Raw genomic sequence first — 21,302 nt, forward strand, 5'->3', positions numbered from 1 at the left:
GTTTGTATAATCTATCAATCGCCTCCTCCCCTGCACTGCGCAGTAATTCTACAGGTATTCCGTCTATTCCAGGAGCCTTTCTGCCATTTAAATCTTTTAACGCTCTCTTAAATTCAGATCTCAGTATTGTTTCTCCCATTTCATCCTCCTCAACTTCCTCTTCTTCCTCTATAACACCATTTTCTAATTCATTTCCTCCGTATAACTCTTCAATATATTCCACCCATCTATCGACTTTACCTTTCGTATTATATATTGGTGTACCATCTTTGTTTAACACATTATTAGATTTTAATTTATGTACCCCAAAATTTTCCTTAACTTTCCTGTATGCTCCGTCTATTTTACCAATGTTCATTGCTCTTTCCACTTCTGAACACTTTTCTTTAATCCACTCTTCTTTCGCCAGTTTGCACTTCCTGTTTATAGCATTTCTTAATTGCCGATAGTTCCTTTTACTTTCTTCATCACTAGCATTCTTATATTTTCTACGTTCATCCATCAGCTGCAATATATCGTCTGAAACCCAAGGTTTTCTACCAGTTCTCTTTATTCCACCTAAGTTCGCTTCTGCTGATTTAAGAATTTCCTTTTTAACATTCTCCCATTCTTCTTCTACATTTTCTATCTTATCTTTTTTACTCAGACCTCTAGCGATGTCCTCCTCAAAAATCTTCTTTACCTCCTCTTCCTCAAGCCTCTCTAAATTCCACCGATTCATCTGACACCTTTTCTTCAGGTTTTTAAACCCCAATCTACATTTCATTATCACCAAATTATGGTCGCTATCAATGTCTGCTCCAGGGTAAGTTTTGCAGTCCACGAGTTGATTTCTAAATCTTTGCTTAACCATGATATAATCTATCTGATACCTTGCAGTATCGCCTGGCTTTTTCCAAGTGTATATTCTTCTATTATGATTTTTAAATTGGGTGTTGGCAATTACTAAATTATACTTCGTGCAAAACTCTATAAGTCGGTCCCCTCTTTCATTTCTTCTGCCCAGCCCGTATTCACCCACTATATTTCCTTCCTTGCCTTTTCCAATGCTTGCATTCCAATCTCCAACTATTATTAAATTTTCATCTCCTTTTACGTGTTTAATTGCTTCATCAATCTCTTCGTATACACATTCTACCTCATCATCATCATGGGCGCTTGTAGGCATATAGACGTTAACAATCGTTGTCGGTTTAGGTTTTGAATTTATCCTTATTACAATGACTCTATCGCTATGCGTCTTGAAATACTCCACTCTCCTCCCTATTTTCTTGTTCATCACGAAACCTACTCCTGCCTGCCCATTATTTGACGCTGAGTTAATTACTCTAAAGTCACCCGACCAAAAGTCGCCTTCCTCTTCCCACCGAACCTCACTAATTCCTACTATATCCACGTTTACCCTATCCATTTCCCTTTTTAAATTCTCTAGCCCACCAACCTTTTTTAAGCTTCTAACATTCCACGCTCCGACTCGTAGAATGTTATTTTTTACTTTTCTGGTGACCCCTTCCTTAGTAGTCCCCACCCGGAGATCCGAACGGGGGACTATTTTACCTCCGGAATATTTTACCAAGGAAGGCGCCTCCATTATTGCTTTTGAAAATGCAGAGCCACATTTTCTTGGAAAAAAAAAACAGCTGTAGTTTTCCATTGCTTTCAGCTGCGCAGTACTCAGAGGACTGAGTGATGTTGATACGGCCGTTTAAGTCGTCCTGACTCACGCCCCTAACAACTACTGAAAGAGCTGCTGCCCTCTTTCAGGAATCATTCCTTAGTCTGGCTCTCAACAGATACCTCTCCGATATGGTTGCACCTTCGGTCCAGCTACTCTGTATCCCTGAGCACTCAAGCCCCCTCACCAACGGCAAGGTCTCATGATCCATAGAGGAGGACTTATTTATTAGGAATGGATTTTAACAAATTTTTTAATAAATAAAATATAATTTGAAATTGTTCCTTATTTTTGTTTTAATTTCAGCAGTAACAGTAATTTATAAGAAAAATTTTTTATGATTTAATTACAGAGTATACATTATGAAAAAAGCTGTTGGTGGATAAAAATTGAATCTTTTCCAATTTTAAGTAAATTTCTTTGGAAACCATTTTGAATCAACATTTTAACAGAATCTGTCATTCTTATGGAAGCAGTGTTGTTTTGTTATTTTCTGAAAGGGAGTATATATATGAGTAAAAACTATCACAGATTGAGAATTAAAGCAAATAAATAAAACGATTTCTGTAAAAAAATTTTCAGAATTTTCCAGCACTTCCTGTCTGGTTAAGACAATGCTATAGCATTGTCAAATGATTTAGTAATATAGACCATTCTAATAAAATAAAATTGTGCTAATATTATCTATGAGATTTCAAGAATTTCGCAAAAATTTTTAAAATAATGAATAAATTCTAAAATAATATAGATGGTAAATTATAAAGAGGAATTTACTGAAGACATCTAAAAAACTTCTAATTTAATTTTGGTATGGTATCCTGCAATGCAAGTTGAATTATAGAAAAAAACTATCAAATTATAAGAATCAAATGGTGATTGAAGTGTCAAAAATAGTATCTTATGGGTGTTATGGATGTGTTTAGTTTAGGAAATAGATCTTATTTTTCTAATTCATCAACAGATATTTACATCTAGGTTTCCGATTCTTAATCTGATTTTCTCTTTAGAAATGTATAGCTACTATTAATCCCTCAATTTTAGGAATGATTTAAAATAATAAATTTTATCGTTAATAAAAATTAGTGATACTTTTTTTTTATTTCTGATCTTTTCGACCAATCAAAAATTTAATAAAATTGGTGGGGGAGAAACACCAGTGAAAGTTTTCTTGCTATTTTGATAAATTGAATCAATAGTTGGTGTAAATATATACAGTGGCATAATTTTTTTTTTTAAATAATCAATCTTCTGTGTTTTAGGTTGAAGTTGCACAAGAAGCATGCAAATCAGCATGTCAGCATATTGCTGAATCAGTTCTAGCATTCATGTTAAGTGAGGATGTAAAACAAATATCAATGGGAGCATTACAGCAAATTAATTTAGATACAATACAATGTGAACGTAAGTTAGTTATTTTTTTTTAAATATGGATATTTGCTTCCATATTATATATTATACAAGTAATCATAAATTATTCAATGCATTTTTAAGTGTTAATAAAAAATCACAAAGGAGTGTATTAACATTCATGTTTTGTTGTCAAACAGGATATTTCAAACAGTTTAGTACAAAACACTTTTTAATTTCAAACAAGTTCTACATGAGCATCTTTTTTGGTGTGTAAATGTCTAGACAGTATTCAATTTCATGCCACACATTGTAAAGAATATCTGGAGTTATTCTTTTAGTTACACCTTTGAATTCTTCATTTAGTTTATTGAGATTGACAACCCTTGTAGTATACACTTTCTTTGACAAACTTCCAGACAAAGAAATCGAATGCCATAACATCAAGGGATCAAGATGCCTGGAAATTGGTTTATCACAGCCAATCCAACATTGAGGACATTGTTCATGTTGTTAGTCTCTAATACATGTTGTGGTCTCTAATACCACATAGCGTGGTGGTGTGCCATTTTGTTGGAAGTAAACATTGCATTGTCAATGTTAATTTATGGTACTGCATACTCCTGTAACATGCCTAGATAACTAGTGCTTGTACCATTCACTCTGCAAAGAAGAAAGGTCTGATCACCTGATAAGCAGTCCAACATGCAAAAAACATTAATTTTTGGGCTCTCATGTTGTGTTTGTCAGACATCATGACAGTTCTTGCTACCCTAAATCTGACAATGACTGTTAACATGACCAGTAATATGGAAGATAGCTTCATCAGAGAAGGTTATGTTTTCTAACAATGCATTATCTTCATTCACTTTATCCAAGAATGTTCTGAGTCTTTTATTGTGAACAAAATGACCTCATTTGTTCAAATCGGTTGATGTATGAAATTGTTAAAGTGGGTTGTAAAAATTATCCAGTTAAACAATTTTGAATCTGTTTTCACTTCCTTCACTAATTGAATTAAAAATAATTTTTATTGTTTGTATTGGAGAATAGAGTGAAATAATTTCTGTTATCTTTTCTTTGAACCAAATATACTGTAGTATAACTCATTAGAATATCAAAATCCAGCTAATACTCTGTCATATAAGTGATATCATCAGTGTTCAAATGACTAGCCATTTATTGAAAATTGTTGTTTCCAAGAAAGGAACTGTAATTGATGCCTTTTATTACCTTATATGTTACAGCCATAAGTTATAAATTAATATATCCCTTCTTTTTGTAAAATAAAGAATTAATTGTTCATAAAATACTATTTGTACTTTGTTTGGGAAAATTGTCTTTGATAATATATATAATTTAATATATGAAATAACTGTGAATAAATTTTAACACGGTTTAAATTTTTATCACAGTAGTTTGTTAGCAGTACATAGTTTTTAAACAGATTGTGATACAATATTAAAATGAACAAACATTTTTTTTTAATTGTTCAGTTTTAGAGAGATATTCAGAAAATAAAGGCTTGAAAATGATGCAGTTAGATAAGGTTTTCTAATTAATACAAGAATAAAACACATTTTACAAAACCAGAATTGAAATTTTGTTAACATTCTAAAAAATGTATGAGAATATTTTGTTCTGAAGGAAAAGTTTCTTTGTTAGCAGCTTCATGAGATTCATGTCAAGTTTCATTGACCTATATGAAAAATTTAGTACAATTTGGTACTGTTTTGCTTATTAATGGTTAAAAAGTAACCTAACTATTTTTATTATGGGTATATTGGGTATTTATTAAATAAAAGAACATGCTCTAAAACAAACCATGAATCGCAAGTTTTATGACTTCTCTCAGGAAAAATGTGGCTTAAAAAAGGCTTCCCTTTTTTATCCTCTCTATTAATGCACTTTGATGAAAATATGTCTGTCTGGCCAAAGTACAGCCTCTCGACTTTGTTTACTTTGTGCTCAGGGGCCTTAGGCCTTTGGCCTTTTGCTTTTGTTAACAGCCATATAACACTGAACACCAGTTCTCGACTGATCACAAAGTTAAAAAAATGTTCTAAGTTTTTTTTTAATCTGTGATTATATGTAAAACAAACTACCTTGCTTTAACAAAAGAAAATACCTGTGTTTGAGCTGTGAAAAAGAATTATTTGTAACTGTTGTAAAAAAAATGAAAATTATTTTGTACTATTAAAATATGTCTATTTCTGTATTGTCTGTCTTTTAATGCAAATAAAATGTTATGCGAAATGAAAGATATTGATTTCTCATACTATTTTATCATATTTTTGTGAATCCAAAGCGTGTGATGTTGATGTACATTAAGAGTAATAAGTAAAATCAAAGTCGCCAGATGCAAGGGGCCTGAAGTGCCCTAAAGCATCTGGTGTTGTACTTAATAGCTATAATTAGGTTTTATTATTATTATATTTATTATTATTATTATAATAATTATTATAATTATAATAATTTAATTATTATAATTTAATATAATAATAATTAATTATTAATTAATTATAATAATATAATTATTATTATTAATTAATTAATTATTATTTATTATAATTATTATTAATTAATTAATAATATTAATTATTATAATATAATAATTTAATTATTATAATTATAATAATATAATTATTATTATATTTATTATTTATTATTATAATAGCTATTAGGGTTTTATTATTATTCTATGTTTTTTGCAAACTATAAGGTTTTATGATTTTTTTTCTTTATATGTATGTTTTTGTTTAGAATTTGCTGCTAGTCAACCAGTTTCTGATTTAGAAGAAGAAGAACTTCTTCAACATTTTTCTGCATTAAGGCAACTATTAGATCTTTTTATGGCTTGGGATTGGCCTACATATTTTCATGATCACGGACAAGAAAATTCAAAATATCGTAGAGTTGACCCTAACACAGCTATTATACTTCTAGAAAAGTAAGTAAAAGTTTGTTATGCTTTTAAATAATAAGTGTATGGAGATAATTTTTTTAATTATTTGCTTTTTTACGCATGATTTTTTGAATATGAATTGATTTTTATTACGCAAGTTTTCCTGAATTTTATCTTTTATGATTCATCATTATAAATGCACCAAACTTGTTAATTGTATGACTTTTATTAAATGAATAGTTAACTGAAGATATTCTTCAGATCACTTGCTGAGTTAACTGATGATAATTAAGGCAATGAGCATTTTATATCAAACTTGGAGTGTGAATAAGAGTATTCAGTTTGAATATTGTATTTATGGTGCAACAAAAATTAAATATTGTATTATAGTATTATAGTATCAAGATAGTATATTTAATGGTGTATAACATATGATTTTACTGTACAAATGTACCTGGCGAGAAGGTATACACTCAGAAACTATCTAAATTTCTTGTTTTTATCTATATTGACTATTTTATATTTTTTATTACCTGAAAACTAGTAAAAATAAAAAACTAATATTGTAGTTCAATGTTTTCATTTAAATATTTATGCTGTATTTTTTCCTTTTCTCTGTGAATGCAGATAAAGTTTTAGAAAATGGATCATCAAATACTGAAAAACCTAGAAAAAAAATAATAATTTAGGAAATACAAGTAGGTGTTCATTTCGATTATTAAACTGATTTTTCTGTATCTATTTAGGAATTGATAAACAAAATAAATTAATAACCCAAAATAAATTATTAAACTACTTAACATTACAAAAATGTAAAAAAATAATTAGGAATCTTAATATGCATGAAAAAAATTATTAAAATCAGAAATATTTTTTGCGCAGGGCTCTTTCTTGTTCATGAGTTTACTTTTTTAAATTTTTCATTCTGATATATTATGAAGAGTATTTTTTTGAACTGAAAAAGAATGTTCCTTTTCAAGTTATGTAATAATAAAAGAAAAAGTGATGATTTATATTGAGGTCAGAAAAATTTTGTAGTGAACATGATGTAACCCACATAGATTTGTCTTTAATAAATGCAAATTTTTAATTTTGTCCTGTGGATAAATTTTAAATTTCAACTTTATAACCATTGAAGCACAGTTGTTTCTGAAATTCCTAACTCAGTGTTAAAATGTTATTTATTTCCATATTGACATTTTGAGCTGTAGAAGTGACTTGTTTATACAGTTTCAACCATCTTATAAGACACTGATTCTCATCCAGAACATAACTGTTTAAGTAGATTGCCCATTTCGTAAGAGTTATTTATCCTATCAATGAATGATGTTTTTACTGTAGTAGTTTTTCATTGAACATATGATGATATTCATGCCTAATAAGTGTAAGCGACTCGAACTTGGCAAGCCACTGCACTGTAATCGTGATGAATAATGAGCTTCATGTAGCTACTGACCTTGTAAGACAACCCTCATACTAGAACATGTTTATGTGTATCCAAAAACATGGACAGATTTTCTTCATTTTGACATATACTACTTCACATCATCACAGCTTGAAATTCCATCATTAATTTTATAGACACATTGTATAGGTATAAAGACCAATTTGTTATGCCTATAATTCTGTTGTCCACTGATTAAGATCCTAAAGAGTAATAAATTACAATTGTGAGAATTTTAACATTTGTAATCTCTCAATATCCTTTGTTGAACCTGTAACACGATAATATACAGTCACCGCTACTTTATTTTTTGACGAGTGTATGCTCAGGTAGAGGATGGTATTTTAAACTGCTGAAAAAACTGATGATCTACTTTCTGCACCAGGTTAATTGACTAAACTGTATAATAGAATTAATAAGTATTTATTTTTAATCTTTTTGCTGATTATGTTTAAGGATAATTACTATGATCATCTTGGTTTGATTTTTAGAAAGATCAGATTTTTATTGGTGATTTTTAGATGTTTTTAGGCCTTTCTGTAAAAAAAAAGCTGTAAGCTTAGTAAATAGTTTTCTAAACCAGTTGTAATTACATTTTTTTAGTATTATCAATTAGTCTTATTGTCATTCTTATCTTTTTTTGCAGAATTAGAGAAGCTGATAAGAAAACTGTATTTTCAGTATTAAAGAAAAGTGAACGAGATAAAAAGAAATTAGTTGAAACAGTTTTGAAACAGCTTAGGCAGTTAGCGATGACTGTACAGCAGCAACAGCAACAACAACAGCATTTACAACAGCCTTAAATAATATTATAATTGTCATACTGTTTCAAAACATATTAGTAAAAAACATATTCTTAGTTCAAATTATGATTAACTCATTAAATAATGAATGCTACTGATTTAATTTTAATATTCAAAACAACAGTAACAAGGGTTAAATAAAATAAACAGTTACTCACTAATTTTTATACTGACATATAGTAATATATAGTAATGAGTGTAGACTTCTCAATTAAGTCAACTTGTTTCTACTTTTTACTATCTGCATGAGTTGAATAGATCATTCTATTATATTTGAGGAGTGCCTGAAATTAGTAAATTTATGCTTTTTTATAATAAATCCTCAGAATATTTCATTAATTTTTTCACGTGTATTTGAAATAATTTTAAAGATATTTATTAAAGAATAAGGTATTACATTACATATAAAATGTTATTAACAATTAATTTTTTTAAACCCGGATAAATACCCTTATCGGAGACAGCCCTTATTACCGTAGTAAATATATGTGTTTATAGTAAAAACATTTGGTTGATAATCATAATTTGTTTGTCAATTAGTTTCGTTACTGCCACAGTATTATCCTCTGTTTCGTTACTGCCGCAGTATTATCCTCTGTTTGGTACACCTTTTTCCTATGAACACCTCCAACTGGACCTTACAGTTAAGCAAAACTCAGTCACCTTGGAGTGTCGAAAGCCTCACATTGAGGCTTTCCCATCAGGGTCCCCCGGTCCCCCTAGCTTCATTAAAGAGTGGTGATTTCCTCTTCTGGACAGCTGGCATACTCCTCTACTAGAGGGCTACCCTTCCTGGCCATACTCTATCTGCTCCAGGCATGCATTTCCTCATACCCTTTGCTGCATGCAGCCCTCTCACACCTCGAGGGTCCCCCATGCCATCATTGGGAAGCCCCAACCCCCCCCCCCTTGCTTGTGGGCAGACCAAAACATCCTAGTCCTCAGAGAGGGAGGCTATCTCTCTGGCCCTATACATGCCATGTTTCGACCCCCATCCTTTTTTTTTTAAATTATATCTTACTACTTCACACTCCTGCACCTCATAGTCACAGCGTAGGCTCAGGGATGGATCTTTCTTCTCCTCGAAGAGTATACAAACTATCTTAGCTTTTACTGTACGACCGCACAATACTTATAACTAACAAACAATACAATACAATAATTTGCCTCTAGAATTCTACTTAGAAAATGTATACACAACAGTTATCAATTAAACACAGACCAAAACATAATGGCAATACCATGGAAGAGTATTCACAAAACTGCTGAATTTATACTGATATGACAAACAAGTGGATACATAATACCAATACACTACTTAGAACTAACAAGAAAATACAGCACAATAATATGATCATGTTCAGGCGATGGTTATATCCGTTCTATAATTCAATACAATTATATTACCATACTACATTCATTAATTAACACAGGTAGATACACAATACAATACTTCAACATCAATCACGTAACTATTACAGTTACACCGATGACTTGTGTGACAAGTAAATATATCCTAACGATGCTATAAACATCGTTAGGATAAACAAATACATGATACAATAATACATTATATAAAATACAACTACATAATACATGATTCTACAATACCTATTGTAATACAATGCATAATACACTAACTATCAAAAAGGAAATACAACACATGATCATCACAATGAAGGACGATTACTCATCCTACAACCTTCAGTAGAACTATACTACACATAATACATCATAGATTAACACAGGTAGGTACATAATACTTTTCCTGTCAACACCACATAGCTAACATCATCATTACAAAATTATTCATTAAATTTTATTTAATGAACAAGCTACATAATAATAATACTATCACAGCTACCGGTCCTGTAGGAGTACCACTACTGGTGTCACCTATACTCCATTTCTTTCTTGTGGCAAAGTATTCTGGTAACCCACTCAGACACCATCCTCCAGTGGCCTTCCCCTTGGAGCATGTAATCCATAACTAATTCTGGAGTCAGATCTTCCACTCCCAGTTCACTTTGTAACTGGGCCCACCTGTCACAAAGGAAGAAGGTGTGCTCTGGGGTATCTTCATTTCCGCAGTAGATTCATTCAGAGTCCTTGTAAGGTAAACTCCGAAGTCGTCATGGCCAGTGAGAAACTGAGTGAGATAATAACCCAGCTCCCCATGCTTCTGTTTGTGCCATGATTCTATTCTCTTAATTAGTTCCATCTTAATCATCTTAACCATCTTAATCATGTTCCATCTTCCCTTGCTCAAGGTGTCCCAGGGAACCTGCCAATCCTCCATCAACCTAACCTGCAACTGACTACAAGCTGACCCTCCTCTCCTTCTTATTCTGTCCTCAACCAGAAGCTCTACTGGTGAAAGTCCCGCCAGGACTCTCACAGCCTCCTCCGAAACAGTCCTGTATGCAGCCAATATGTGTAGCATTACTGCACCGCCACATGAAGGTTAACATTCTGTTTGACCTGAATTGCTGCACTCCATGTGGGTGCCGTGTACAAGACTATTGAAGCGGTTACAAACATTATGAGTCTCCTAAGACTTCAACCAGGAGACTCATAATGTCTGTTACCACTTCGATAGTCTTGTGTGCAGCAACCTCGTGGAGTCCCATTCCTAGGCATTATTCTAGCCAGTGCAGCAGCTGCCTTCTCTGCCTTCTTCGCAGTCTCTCTTGCATGTACTCCAAAGTTGCTCTTGGAGTCAATCCACACCCTGAGGTACTTGGGCATTTCTACCTGACTTGCTCTTATACCGTCTACACTGCGGGAGGGTGATCTCCTACAGCTTTCTCTGGCCAGCCATCACCATAACAGAGGTCTTCTCCAGGGCCAGCTGCAGTCCTCTGATGTTCAGCCACATGCTCACCTGTTCAATCGCAGCATTTTCTTTCTCCTCAACTTCCCTTTCCTTGGCCCTGGGAACCAAGAGCACCAGATCATCAGCATAGACCATGACCTCTGTGTCGCTGGGATACTCCAATCATAGCACTTCATCGAATACCACATTCCATAGGAGGGGTCCCAGCACAGAGCCCTGTGGCGAAAGCCACAGGGCTCTGTTTTCCATCCATGAATGTAGAAGTGGCAGCCTACTCCACCTTCCACTTTGGTGGTTACCTTATTGTTATTCAGATACTCATTCTCCAGCCCCTCAAATATGTGCTGACTCCTCTTCGTTTCAGCTCTTCTGTGACAGCTGACACTATTGAAGGCATTAAGGACATCCAATAGTACCACCACTGGCATGCGCCTTCTCCTTCACCCAGGCGAACACCCTCTCTACAGCATCGATGGTGGACCTCCCACGCCTGAACCTGTTGGTTCCAGAGAGCCCACCTGTTTCCTTAACTTCAGCTTGCAATCATCCAGCCTGGAGGCACTTGAAGACCTTCCACATCGTGTTCAGTAAACATAATTTGCGATACCCTCCTGACATCTAGTTCAACAGATTCTGTTCAAGTTTGTTACTTTCTGTTTTACATCCACCTTTTTTCCATCAACATTACAGGCATTACTGTCTGAGTATTGTAGCAATTGCTTACCAGGAAGGTCACTGCATAATCTGTTAATAATCATTATGTAATAATACTTTTTTAAGAAGCAGATCTTATAATGGCTACTCAAATAAAATATTTATAAAATATCTTAATTGTTTGTAAATTTTAATCATATAAAACAGTGTATCATTAAGACAATAATATAAACTTTCTGTAATTGTTATGTTTAATAAAATTTGTAATCTCAGTATTATTTATTACCTGCTTGTTATATTTTTTAAAACTTGTTGCTTTTTTAAAAATACATTTCTAGATACCTTTGTTGACTGATAAATTTTATCTACACTGGAAGTAATTTGATTGGGTATTATTTATGTATATATGTTGCTAAATTTGAATTAATCTATTTTAGTATTTTGCCAAGAAAAAATAAAATGATGCTTAAGTTTCTTAAAAGTTTTAAATTGTCTATATCAGAACTAAATTTATTTTTCACAACTTAGTTCATATCCCTTTATCTACAGGTTAACATATGGAGCTTAGGAAAAATTGATAGGGATACGCTCAATAAAAATTAAAAGGAACACTGTTATCCAGTGTTATTATTACTATTTGTTGCTGGTTTTATTAATAAGCTAACCTTTAGAAAAAAGCATAAACATTAATAAAATTTGTAACATATCCTGTCCATAAATTTATAAATGTCTATCCATTTGAATATCCATGATATTTTCAAGAACAATATGTAAATATAGATTCATGAATGGAACTGAGATTATCAATGAATTATTATTATAAATAATAAGATTATCAATGGGACTGGAGTTTGTATGGATTCCTGTTACCAACTTGATTAACATGTTGGCTGTTTACATTTGTCAGGTATGAGAATTTGTGGTGGTGAAGTTTTCTATTCTCCCCTAAATTTCCCTTCTGCATGGAAATGTATTTTAATTCTGACATTAGAAGGATTAATTATCAAAGACTTGTATGTGTCAAATATTTTTCAGCTGATTAACTTTCCAGGATCACTAGTACCTAAATTAAATAAAAATTGAAATAAATAAATAGCGCTTGAATTGTTTTGTTTAACAGTTATACTTAAACTAGAGGTCTAATGAAAACAATGTTGTTGAATTAGTTCGGTTTTCCTTGTTCCCAAAGTCTGCCTAAAGTTACTCATCTTCTTCAATTAACAACAATTGAATTATATATGTTTTAATAATTATTTTTATCATAATCTGCTCACTTAGACAAGGGAAATAACTGTCATTAAAAAATATTCTTATCAGATTTATTAAATTTATAATTACCTTTGTTCATGAAATAAACCTACACAGTAAATAATTTGTTCACATTGATATAATTACACTGATATAATTGTATGATTATGCAATTAAACTGTGCATAAAATCACAGAATAGAATGATATTCATATCAAGAATGGATAGGTATGATGCTTCTTGGTTAAAAGAGGACTGCTCCAGCATTTAATTAGAAATAGAAAAAAACAAAGTTGATCTTGTTTAAATCAAGGGAAATTAAATTTAATTACAACAGCTAAAGAAAATAAATTATAAATTACATTAAAAACATATATATACGAGGTTTGTTAAAAAATTAACAAGAATTTTTGTTTTTTGGAAAGAATTTTATTTATTTGTCTACATTAATGTTTATCCCCTTCAAAATAGTCCCCATTAGATATTATACGCTTATGCCAGTGCTTTTCCAATCTCCAAAACACTTTGGGAACTTGATGTTTAATCTCATTGAACTTTAATCTCATCTATGCTTGTAAAATGATGGCCTATAAGGTTCTCTTTATTTTTATGAATAGAAAAAAGTCATACAGGGCCATATCTGGTGAATATGGTGGCTGGGGTACCATTACAGTGATGAAAAAAATTTATGAACAAGCAATGAAATGTGAGCAGGCGCATTATCGTGGTGCAAAAGCCAAGAATGGTTTCACAACAAATCTGGGTGTTTTTTTTTCAGATTGCTTCATGCAAATTGCGTAATATACTTTTAGGTAACACTCCTTATTGATCGTTTGACCTTGTAGCAAGAACACATGATGCACTATGCCGTTAAAATCAAAGAACACTGTGAGCATAACCTTCACATTCGACTGTGCTTGTCAAGCTTTTTTCAGTCTTTGTGATCCAGAATACCTACACTGCGACGATTGAGCAACTTCCATTCGCCGCTGTTCAAAATTCAACAATTTTGCTGTCACACATTTCATACCCAAAACATCTGAAAAAATTTAATGGAATGAGCCAATTGATAACTCAACATCATCAGCAACTTCTCTGATTGTGATTCGGCAATCATTCATAATCATTTCTTTCACTTTTTCCAAGTTTTCATCAGTTATTGATGTGCTGAGGTGTCTGGGGGTGCTTGTCATCTTCAATGTCTTCATGATGTTGGAAAAGAGCATAAGGGTTTACCAACAAGGAAATGAGCAGGTGTTAACGAACTTAGATCATTAGGATCGCTGGAAAGAGGAATAAGAGGTCTAGAGTTGACACATGCTTCTACCTTAACTTATAAGGTTTCTAATTCATCGTACAACAAAATATGGTTTCCCAGCACTCGTTTAAGATGTCCCTGACTGATTTTACTCTTGTCTCCCACAACCAAAACGGGGTGCACGGGGTGGAATGAAATGCCAGTCGATTCTATTTGATGCACAAAACGAATTCAATTGATGTGAGTATTTGATGCGAATACTTGTTGCAATTCTTTGAGTTCATTTTTCGCTCCAACGAAATTGGTTCCATTGTCACAATAAAGGTTTTTCATAACGCCTCGCCTAAATACCATCCTTTCAAGGGCTTCAATAAATTTCCTGGTTGTAAGCTCTGGAACCAGTTTGGTAAAGACTTCCGTTGATAATTTCTTCTATAAAAGGGTCCACAAAAGTCCACTCCACTATTCTCAAATGGTTGTACTCTGTGCGAAGGTAAGTCTCCCATAAGATGTTTTTCAGTTTTTGGTGCAGTTCTATATTACGCGTTAAAACCTTACCATTTATTGGCCAAAACTTTGTTTACATTTGCAAGGAGCGCTTGAGGACCAGCATGTAAAGTATTAGGGTGAGCCTGTAGAGTTATCAATTTGGTCACGCGATGGTCTGACGGGAGGAGTATAGGATGCTTGTGATTAGGTGAAACTGCAGATGTTTTAACCTGCCCTGACTCTGATTATTCCCCTTTCATCAATGAAGGGAGCCAGTGATTTAAGTCTGTTACTTACTTCCTTGTTGTTTTTAAGCCTATAAAGATCTTCAACAAAGGCTTGCTGTGCTTGTTTAATCCATGTAGTTTCAGCTTCAAACAAATCTTGATAGGTTAAATGTCCAGTAAATTTGTTATCAGGGGTTTTGCAATTTTTACGAAAACGTTGGCAGAGAGCTGTAATCCGCAATAGTTTAATCCAGCTAGAAAATCTGTCAATTAATTCAAAGTATGTTAGAGTTGATAATTGGATTGTGTTGGTCTTTCGTCTTTCTTTGAGTTTGAAATTTATTGTTGTCATTTGAATTGGTTGAGGCCAATCATTTGACGTTTTTGATAACCACTGAGGTCCATTCCACCAGAGATTACAGTTTAAGAGCAATTTAGGTGGCAGAGAACTTGAAATGAGATCAGCTGGATTATCCTGTGATTTTACGTGTTTCCATGTACAGTTAGGTGTCAATTCTTGAATTTTAGACACTATTACCGACATATGTTTGCCAAGTTTTAGGAGGAGAATTAACCAGTGAAGCACTATGGTAGAATCAGTCCACAGAGTGATGTTAAAATTGAGTAAATCTAAGGCTTTTAAGTGTTTTTTTTAAAGTAGTTGAGCCAATAGTAGCGCTCCACAGAGTTCTAGACGAGGTAACGACATTAATTTTAGCTTTGATGCTTTGGGATACAAGTCCTTCCCTTCTTCTGCTAACTGAAACAAACAACGAATCGCTAAAAATGGAGCAGAAGCAGTGCCATAGGTAACTGTTTTCAGTCTGTAAGTGTCAATTTTGTCAGATACATCATTACATCATACAATTCGTTGAAAATCTCGTTGAATTAATATTCTACGGTACATTTTTTTAATATCTGCAGTATTACATAGGAGTGAGTGCGAAATGATAACAGTATAGCTTGTAAGTCCCGCTGTATAGTTGGGCCTATCATTAAGACATCGTTTAAAGAATTATTGTTAGAGGTCTTAGCTGATGCGTTAAAAACAATGCATAATTGAGTCGTGGAGCTGGATTCCTTGATGATCGGATGATGAGGTAAGTAATAAGTGGCCTCTGGTTCCCTGTCTTCTGTAACAGGTTCCATCCCATCATTTTCGAGATATTTGTTTAAAAATTCATCATAACTTATTTTCATGTCATTATCTCGGTTAAGCTTGCGCTCCAGAGAGTAAAAACGTTTAATGGCATATTCCTTGGACCTTCCTAATGATTTCGTGGGATCATCCAAAAAAGGTAATTTAACAACGAACTTGCCGTCTGACTGGCGTTTTACGTGTTGTTCACATGCTTGTTCGGCAAGGGATTTGTTATCTCTTCAGTTTTCTCCAGAATGAAGAAACAAGATCATGGAAATTCTCATCTGAAGTATTACAAGTCGTGGTAAGAGCTAGAGACGTTTTCAGTAATGCATGGTTGGACGCAATCTTGCCACTCGCGATCCAGCCAAAAACTGAATTTTGTAATGTAGGTAAATCCTTTCCCAGTTTAAATTGGCCGTCTCTCAAAATATCGAAAAACATGCTTGCACCCAGAAGTACGTCGATTCGTTTAGATTGAAAGAACCCGTTATCAGCTAACTGATTGTCATTAGTTATGTTTAAGATTAAGTTGACGGAGGAAGTCGGCAAATCGTTAACAATTTTCCTTAAAACCAACAGAGCTTCCTCGTAATCGTTTAATCTAAATTTAATTGTAGCGTTTACAAAGGCATTTGTTGACATTCCCGTATTTCCATTTCCGGTGACTGATGCAAGGGTTTTACATTGTTTGAGACCTAAAGCTGAAACTAGTGATTGACTACCGCTGTCTAAAAGTGCGCGACAAGGGTAAGCAACGCCCTGAGAGTTCTTAATAAGGATAATGGCGGTAGTTAGAATAACTTCATCACTACTATTGGAAAAGGCAGATACAGACTGTTGCGGAGTGGAAGACTCTTTAATATCAGTCTTAGGTAACTGATTTGTTGAAGCTTGAGAAGTGTTTTCAATGTGAAGAATACTGGGATGACGCATATTGCAAAGTTTGTGCAACAATAAAGACTCTTACATTGCACAGTCTTGTGTCCTGACCTTACAAAATTTATACATAGCTTGAGTTCACGAACCTTTAAGTATCTTTGTGACGAGTTAAGATTAGTGAGCTGTTTACAGGTAACAGTTGTAAGATTGTCATTACAGATTGCACATTTAGATTTGGAAATGTTGATATTGCTAACATGACATGAAATATTATTTACATTTCGATTAAGATGCGGTTTAGACTGGACATTTTTATAGGACGGGCCTCTGCTGTTTATTTTTCGATTTTCTTCCTGGATAATTGTTTGTTTATATAAGAATTGCATTAAGTTTTCAAAAGAATACGGTTTGGATTCACAGTCAGAAGACTTATTATCTTTGTCATCATAATAGCTTAGTATATTCTTAGCACGATACGCCTCCCAGCGATCTAGTCTCGGGGTCTAATTTATTTGTAATTAAAAATACTATAAGTGTACTCCATTGATCAGTTTGGTTCACCTAAATTTTTTAAGGCAGTCAAATGGTTATTAATAGTATTGCATAAGTTTTTTAGCGCGGTATACTGAGGTTTGTCAAGTCGTTTGAAAGTTAATATCCCTTGTATATGAGCCTTTATTATTAATCTAGTATTTTTAAATCGCTGCTTAAGAAGTGTCCATGCTGATTCATAATTACTGGCAGAAACCTTTATTTCCTTAATAGTTTAAAAGCTTTGGCTTTTAACAAGAGCGTAGATAATAAAATTTTTGAATATCTGTTAAATTGGAGGAATTATGAATCAGACTCAAAAACGTCGTGAAAGTCAATCCAGTCTTCATATTTTCCAGAACATGAAGGCAAAGGATTTAATGTTAGCCATGTTCGATTGTTCAGTAGTAGAAGGAGATGGATGAGGAGGAGAAGATGAAGATTGATTCGCAAGGATGTTGTTGATTTTAGATTCGATTTCGTAGTAATTATCTTCGAAAGATGCTAACTCGTTTTCTACAGTTTCGTATTCAGCATCCGTGCAGATTGCTCTAATTTCTGATTGCACGCAGTCAAATTCGGACCAACATTCTTCAAGTCTTCTTAAACGGGTTTTTAACTCTAAGGGATTATTAACTTTGGAATCTAATGAGTTTACAAAGGTTTCAATGCGGGTTAGCCTGCCCTTAATGTAGCCGTGTTTATGTCGTAACTCAGTAAGTTTGTCACTGGAACTTTCATCATCTAAAACCATTGTGAAAATCTTAATAATATTTAAATTAGTCAAATAATTAATCAATAATTTATAAAAGTCAGACTATATATCAGACAGAACGAATCATAAAATAATGTACAATACTCACAGTCACATTGTCACAAAATATTTGTGAAATCACTCCGTAATATGTATCACTCAGTTTAAAAAGTATCACGTCAGGGTCACCAAAAAATGTTAGTAAAATAGGCAAATAAGGAATAAGATCCACAGTTTAAATTCCACAGTTTATTTAAGCTTGTAAGTATACAGTATAAAGTATGAACGTTTAAGATAAAGTATGAACATTTAAGATAAAGTATAAATTAAACATGAAATATAAGTTTAACCATTTAGCATAACATAAAGTTTAACACTACTTTTATACAGCTGTCCAGAGCCTCTTCCCATTGTAACCCACGGTTGCCAAGGAGTATTTATTCCATTGCTATGCGCCAGCTTACTTCTTTGTATCATTTTGTTTTATTTATCAGATGACATTCAAAACGTTAACAATGAAATATCAATGGACCTCGTAGGTTCAGGATATTTCTGCACAGATATCAGATTACATTCTTGTATGGTTTTATTATTTGAAAACATTACTAAAATGTAAAACATGTTATATAAAGTTAACTTAATATAAAATCAGAACGAGGCTTTAAATCCATTCAAAATCATGGTTATTTGTGAAAATGCACAGGAGAAAAACACATGAAACTTGTGATTTGTATACAAGTTCCCCTTAAGAACTTTACACACTCTTTTTTACACCAAATTTTCTGATTGCCATGGTTCTGTTCTGGGCTTAAAATGTTCATAAACATACCCACATTATAAAATAGAGTAATATATAAATCTGAGTCTGAAACATACAAGGTTTCAACCTCTCGATCATTAGTTGTAACATACAAAAATGAGAAAAATGTTATGTTAAATTATAAACATTAAATAAATTTTGTTATATGAATTTTAAATTACACACACTTGAAAGAATGCTATTAATTTTTTTCCTTAATTCATTTTCTTAATATAAGATTTTTAAAATTCATAATGATTCTCTAATAAGAATAACAATAATAATAAGAATAATATCTCTAATAAGAATAACTCTATCAAAAGATTTTTTATATACAAATAATATTATATACCAATAGTGCCATACTTAAAAAACTTAAAAACTTTTTGATAAATGTTACAAATATATTTTTTACTTTAGAGTGGAAATAAATGTGTTTTTTAAATCACAAATGTGATTAAACGACTTTTGGCAGATGTTACAAATATAATCTTCCTCTTTTGTGTGAATATTAAGACGTCTCTTTAAATGACTTTTATTACTGAATGACTTTTGACAAATGTTACAAATATATTTTTTCTCCTTAGTATGAATTCTTAAATGTGATTTTAAAGCAAAATTTTGATTAAAAGACTTCTGAAAAAGTTGCAAACATATTTTTTCTCTTTTGTATGAATATTAAGATGTCTCTTTAAATAGCTTTTACAATTAAATGACATTTGACAAAAGTTACAAACATAATTTCTCTCATTTTTATGAATATAAAGATGTCTCGTTAAATTGCTTTTGTTATTAAATGACTTTTGACAAGATTTACATATATAATTTTTTATCCTTCATATGAGTAGCAAGATGGATCTTTAAACGATATTCAGAATTTAATGACTTATGACAAAAGTTACAAACATAATTTTTCTTATTTTTATGCATTTTAAGATGCCTCGTTAAACTGCTTCTGAAATTAAATGACTTTTGACACAATTTACATACATAATTTTTCTTTTTGTTATGCGTAATAAGGTGTGTTTTTAAATCATTCTGCGTAGGTATCTTGTTTTCACTATTTATATCCTTGACTAAATTTTTTATTGTAACATCACCGTGTGCACACTTATATTCACTGGATTTTTCTTTTATAATTCCATCATATACTGAATTATTTACGCACCTCTTATGAGTAATGCGATTCTTGGTACTTCCCTTGTAAGTTTCTTTATCAATAATAACCTATAAATTAAAAATAACTAATAATTCAAAGGCAATTATGAATAATGTAAAACTATTTGAATTACAATAACATTAAGTATTATATCTTGTAAAAAGCCAGTAAACACGTATAAAAAAATGGAATATTTTAAACATACATTCATAATCAATGTGGTTTTGGATATTAATTAATCATCAATGAGTTAACTTACCTTATAGATTATAAGAAGGAACTTAATTTATCTTGCAGTATATTTACACATTTGGCTGAAACTTTATTATCATATACATGTTTTAGGAAAACAAAACTATTTGGCGAATTTATAACAGGTAAATATATTTATTATACAAGTTTTATATATATACGTGTTGATCAGACCTACAAACCCATACATTTTATGTACAGGATGTCTTGGTTGAAAGCATCCAAAATTAATGGCCTACATTTAGAAACCATCTCTTAAATGTAGGCTCAAACAACAGAATATATCTCAAAGATTTGTTCAGTATACTATCACAGAGAGCAGAATATGCATGTGCAGACAAACTGAATTGAATGCAACTGTAGTCCATCAAAATGTGGACCCCCACAAAAAATGTTCAGTTCATGCTTCGCTTTCAATCAGTTATGCACGTTCAACGGCTTGTATGAACTGAATTTAATGTTGATTCTCCTACATCCATCATCAGGTTTCAGTTAGTTATGAGAGAGTGGGTAAAGTAAGCAATATACTGCCAGATAAGTCTATTATGCGATCTAGTTACGGACTGAAACTTCCTTTTTCTACTATTCACGACATCAGTCATAAGCCCTCCATTTGCAAGGGTACGAGTTACAACTGTTTCTTCACATTAAACCAAATGATTGATGCCAATGATATCAGTTTGCTGCAGATATAATCACCATATTGAAAACAATCCAAATAATATTTTATTTAGTGATGAGGATACTTTTCATACATTTGGGATAATTAAAGACAATTGTCAAATTTGTGGTACTGAAAACTCCATACAGTAATCAAGAATGAAAGGAACATAAAGTAAATGTTGGCTAAGACGGAAAAAAATGGTGTCATAGAGCTGTTTTTTCAGAGTCCACTGTG

At 32.4% G+C, this 21,302-nt stretch overlaps 1 protein-coding gene across 3 annotated transcripts in view; it reads left to right on the forward strand.

Moving 5' to 3' along the window:
* Sec15 (exocyst complex component Sec15) overlaps nucleotides 1-11,949 on the forward strand; it is a 57,760-nt gene extending 45,811 nt beyond the window's left edge. For all 3 annotated transcript variants that reach the window (XM_075365832.1, XM_075365831.1, XM_075365833.1), the window contains exons 12-14: nucleotides 2,935-3,076; nucleotides 5,786-5,972; nucleotides 8,018-11,949. In XM_075365832.1, the coding sequence (XP_075221947.1) occupies nucleotides 2,935-3,076; nucleotides 5,786-5,972; nucleotides 8,018-8,174 (486 nt within the window). In that variant the 3' untranslated portion in view covers nucleotides 8,175-11,949. The remainder of the gene's footprint in view (nucleotides 1-2,934; nucleotides 3,077-5,785; nucleotides 5,973-8,017) is intronic.
* Nucleotides 11,950-21,302: the final 9,353 nt, after the last annotated feature.

The sequence above is a fragment of the Lycorma delicatula genome, chromosome 5, assembly GCF_047948215.1.
Source record: "Lycorma delicatula isolate Av1 chromosome 5, ASM4794821v1, whole genome shotgun sequence".
NCBI classification, from domain to species: domain Eukaryota; kingdom Metazoa; phylum Arthropoda; class Insecta; order Hemiptera; family Fulgoridae; genus Lycorma; species Lycorma delicatula.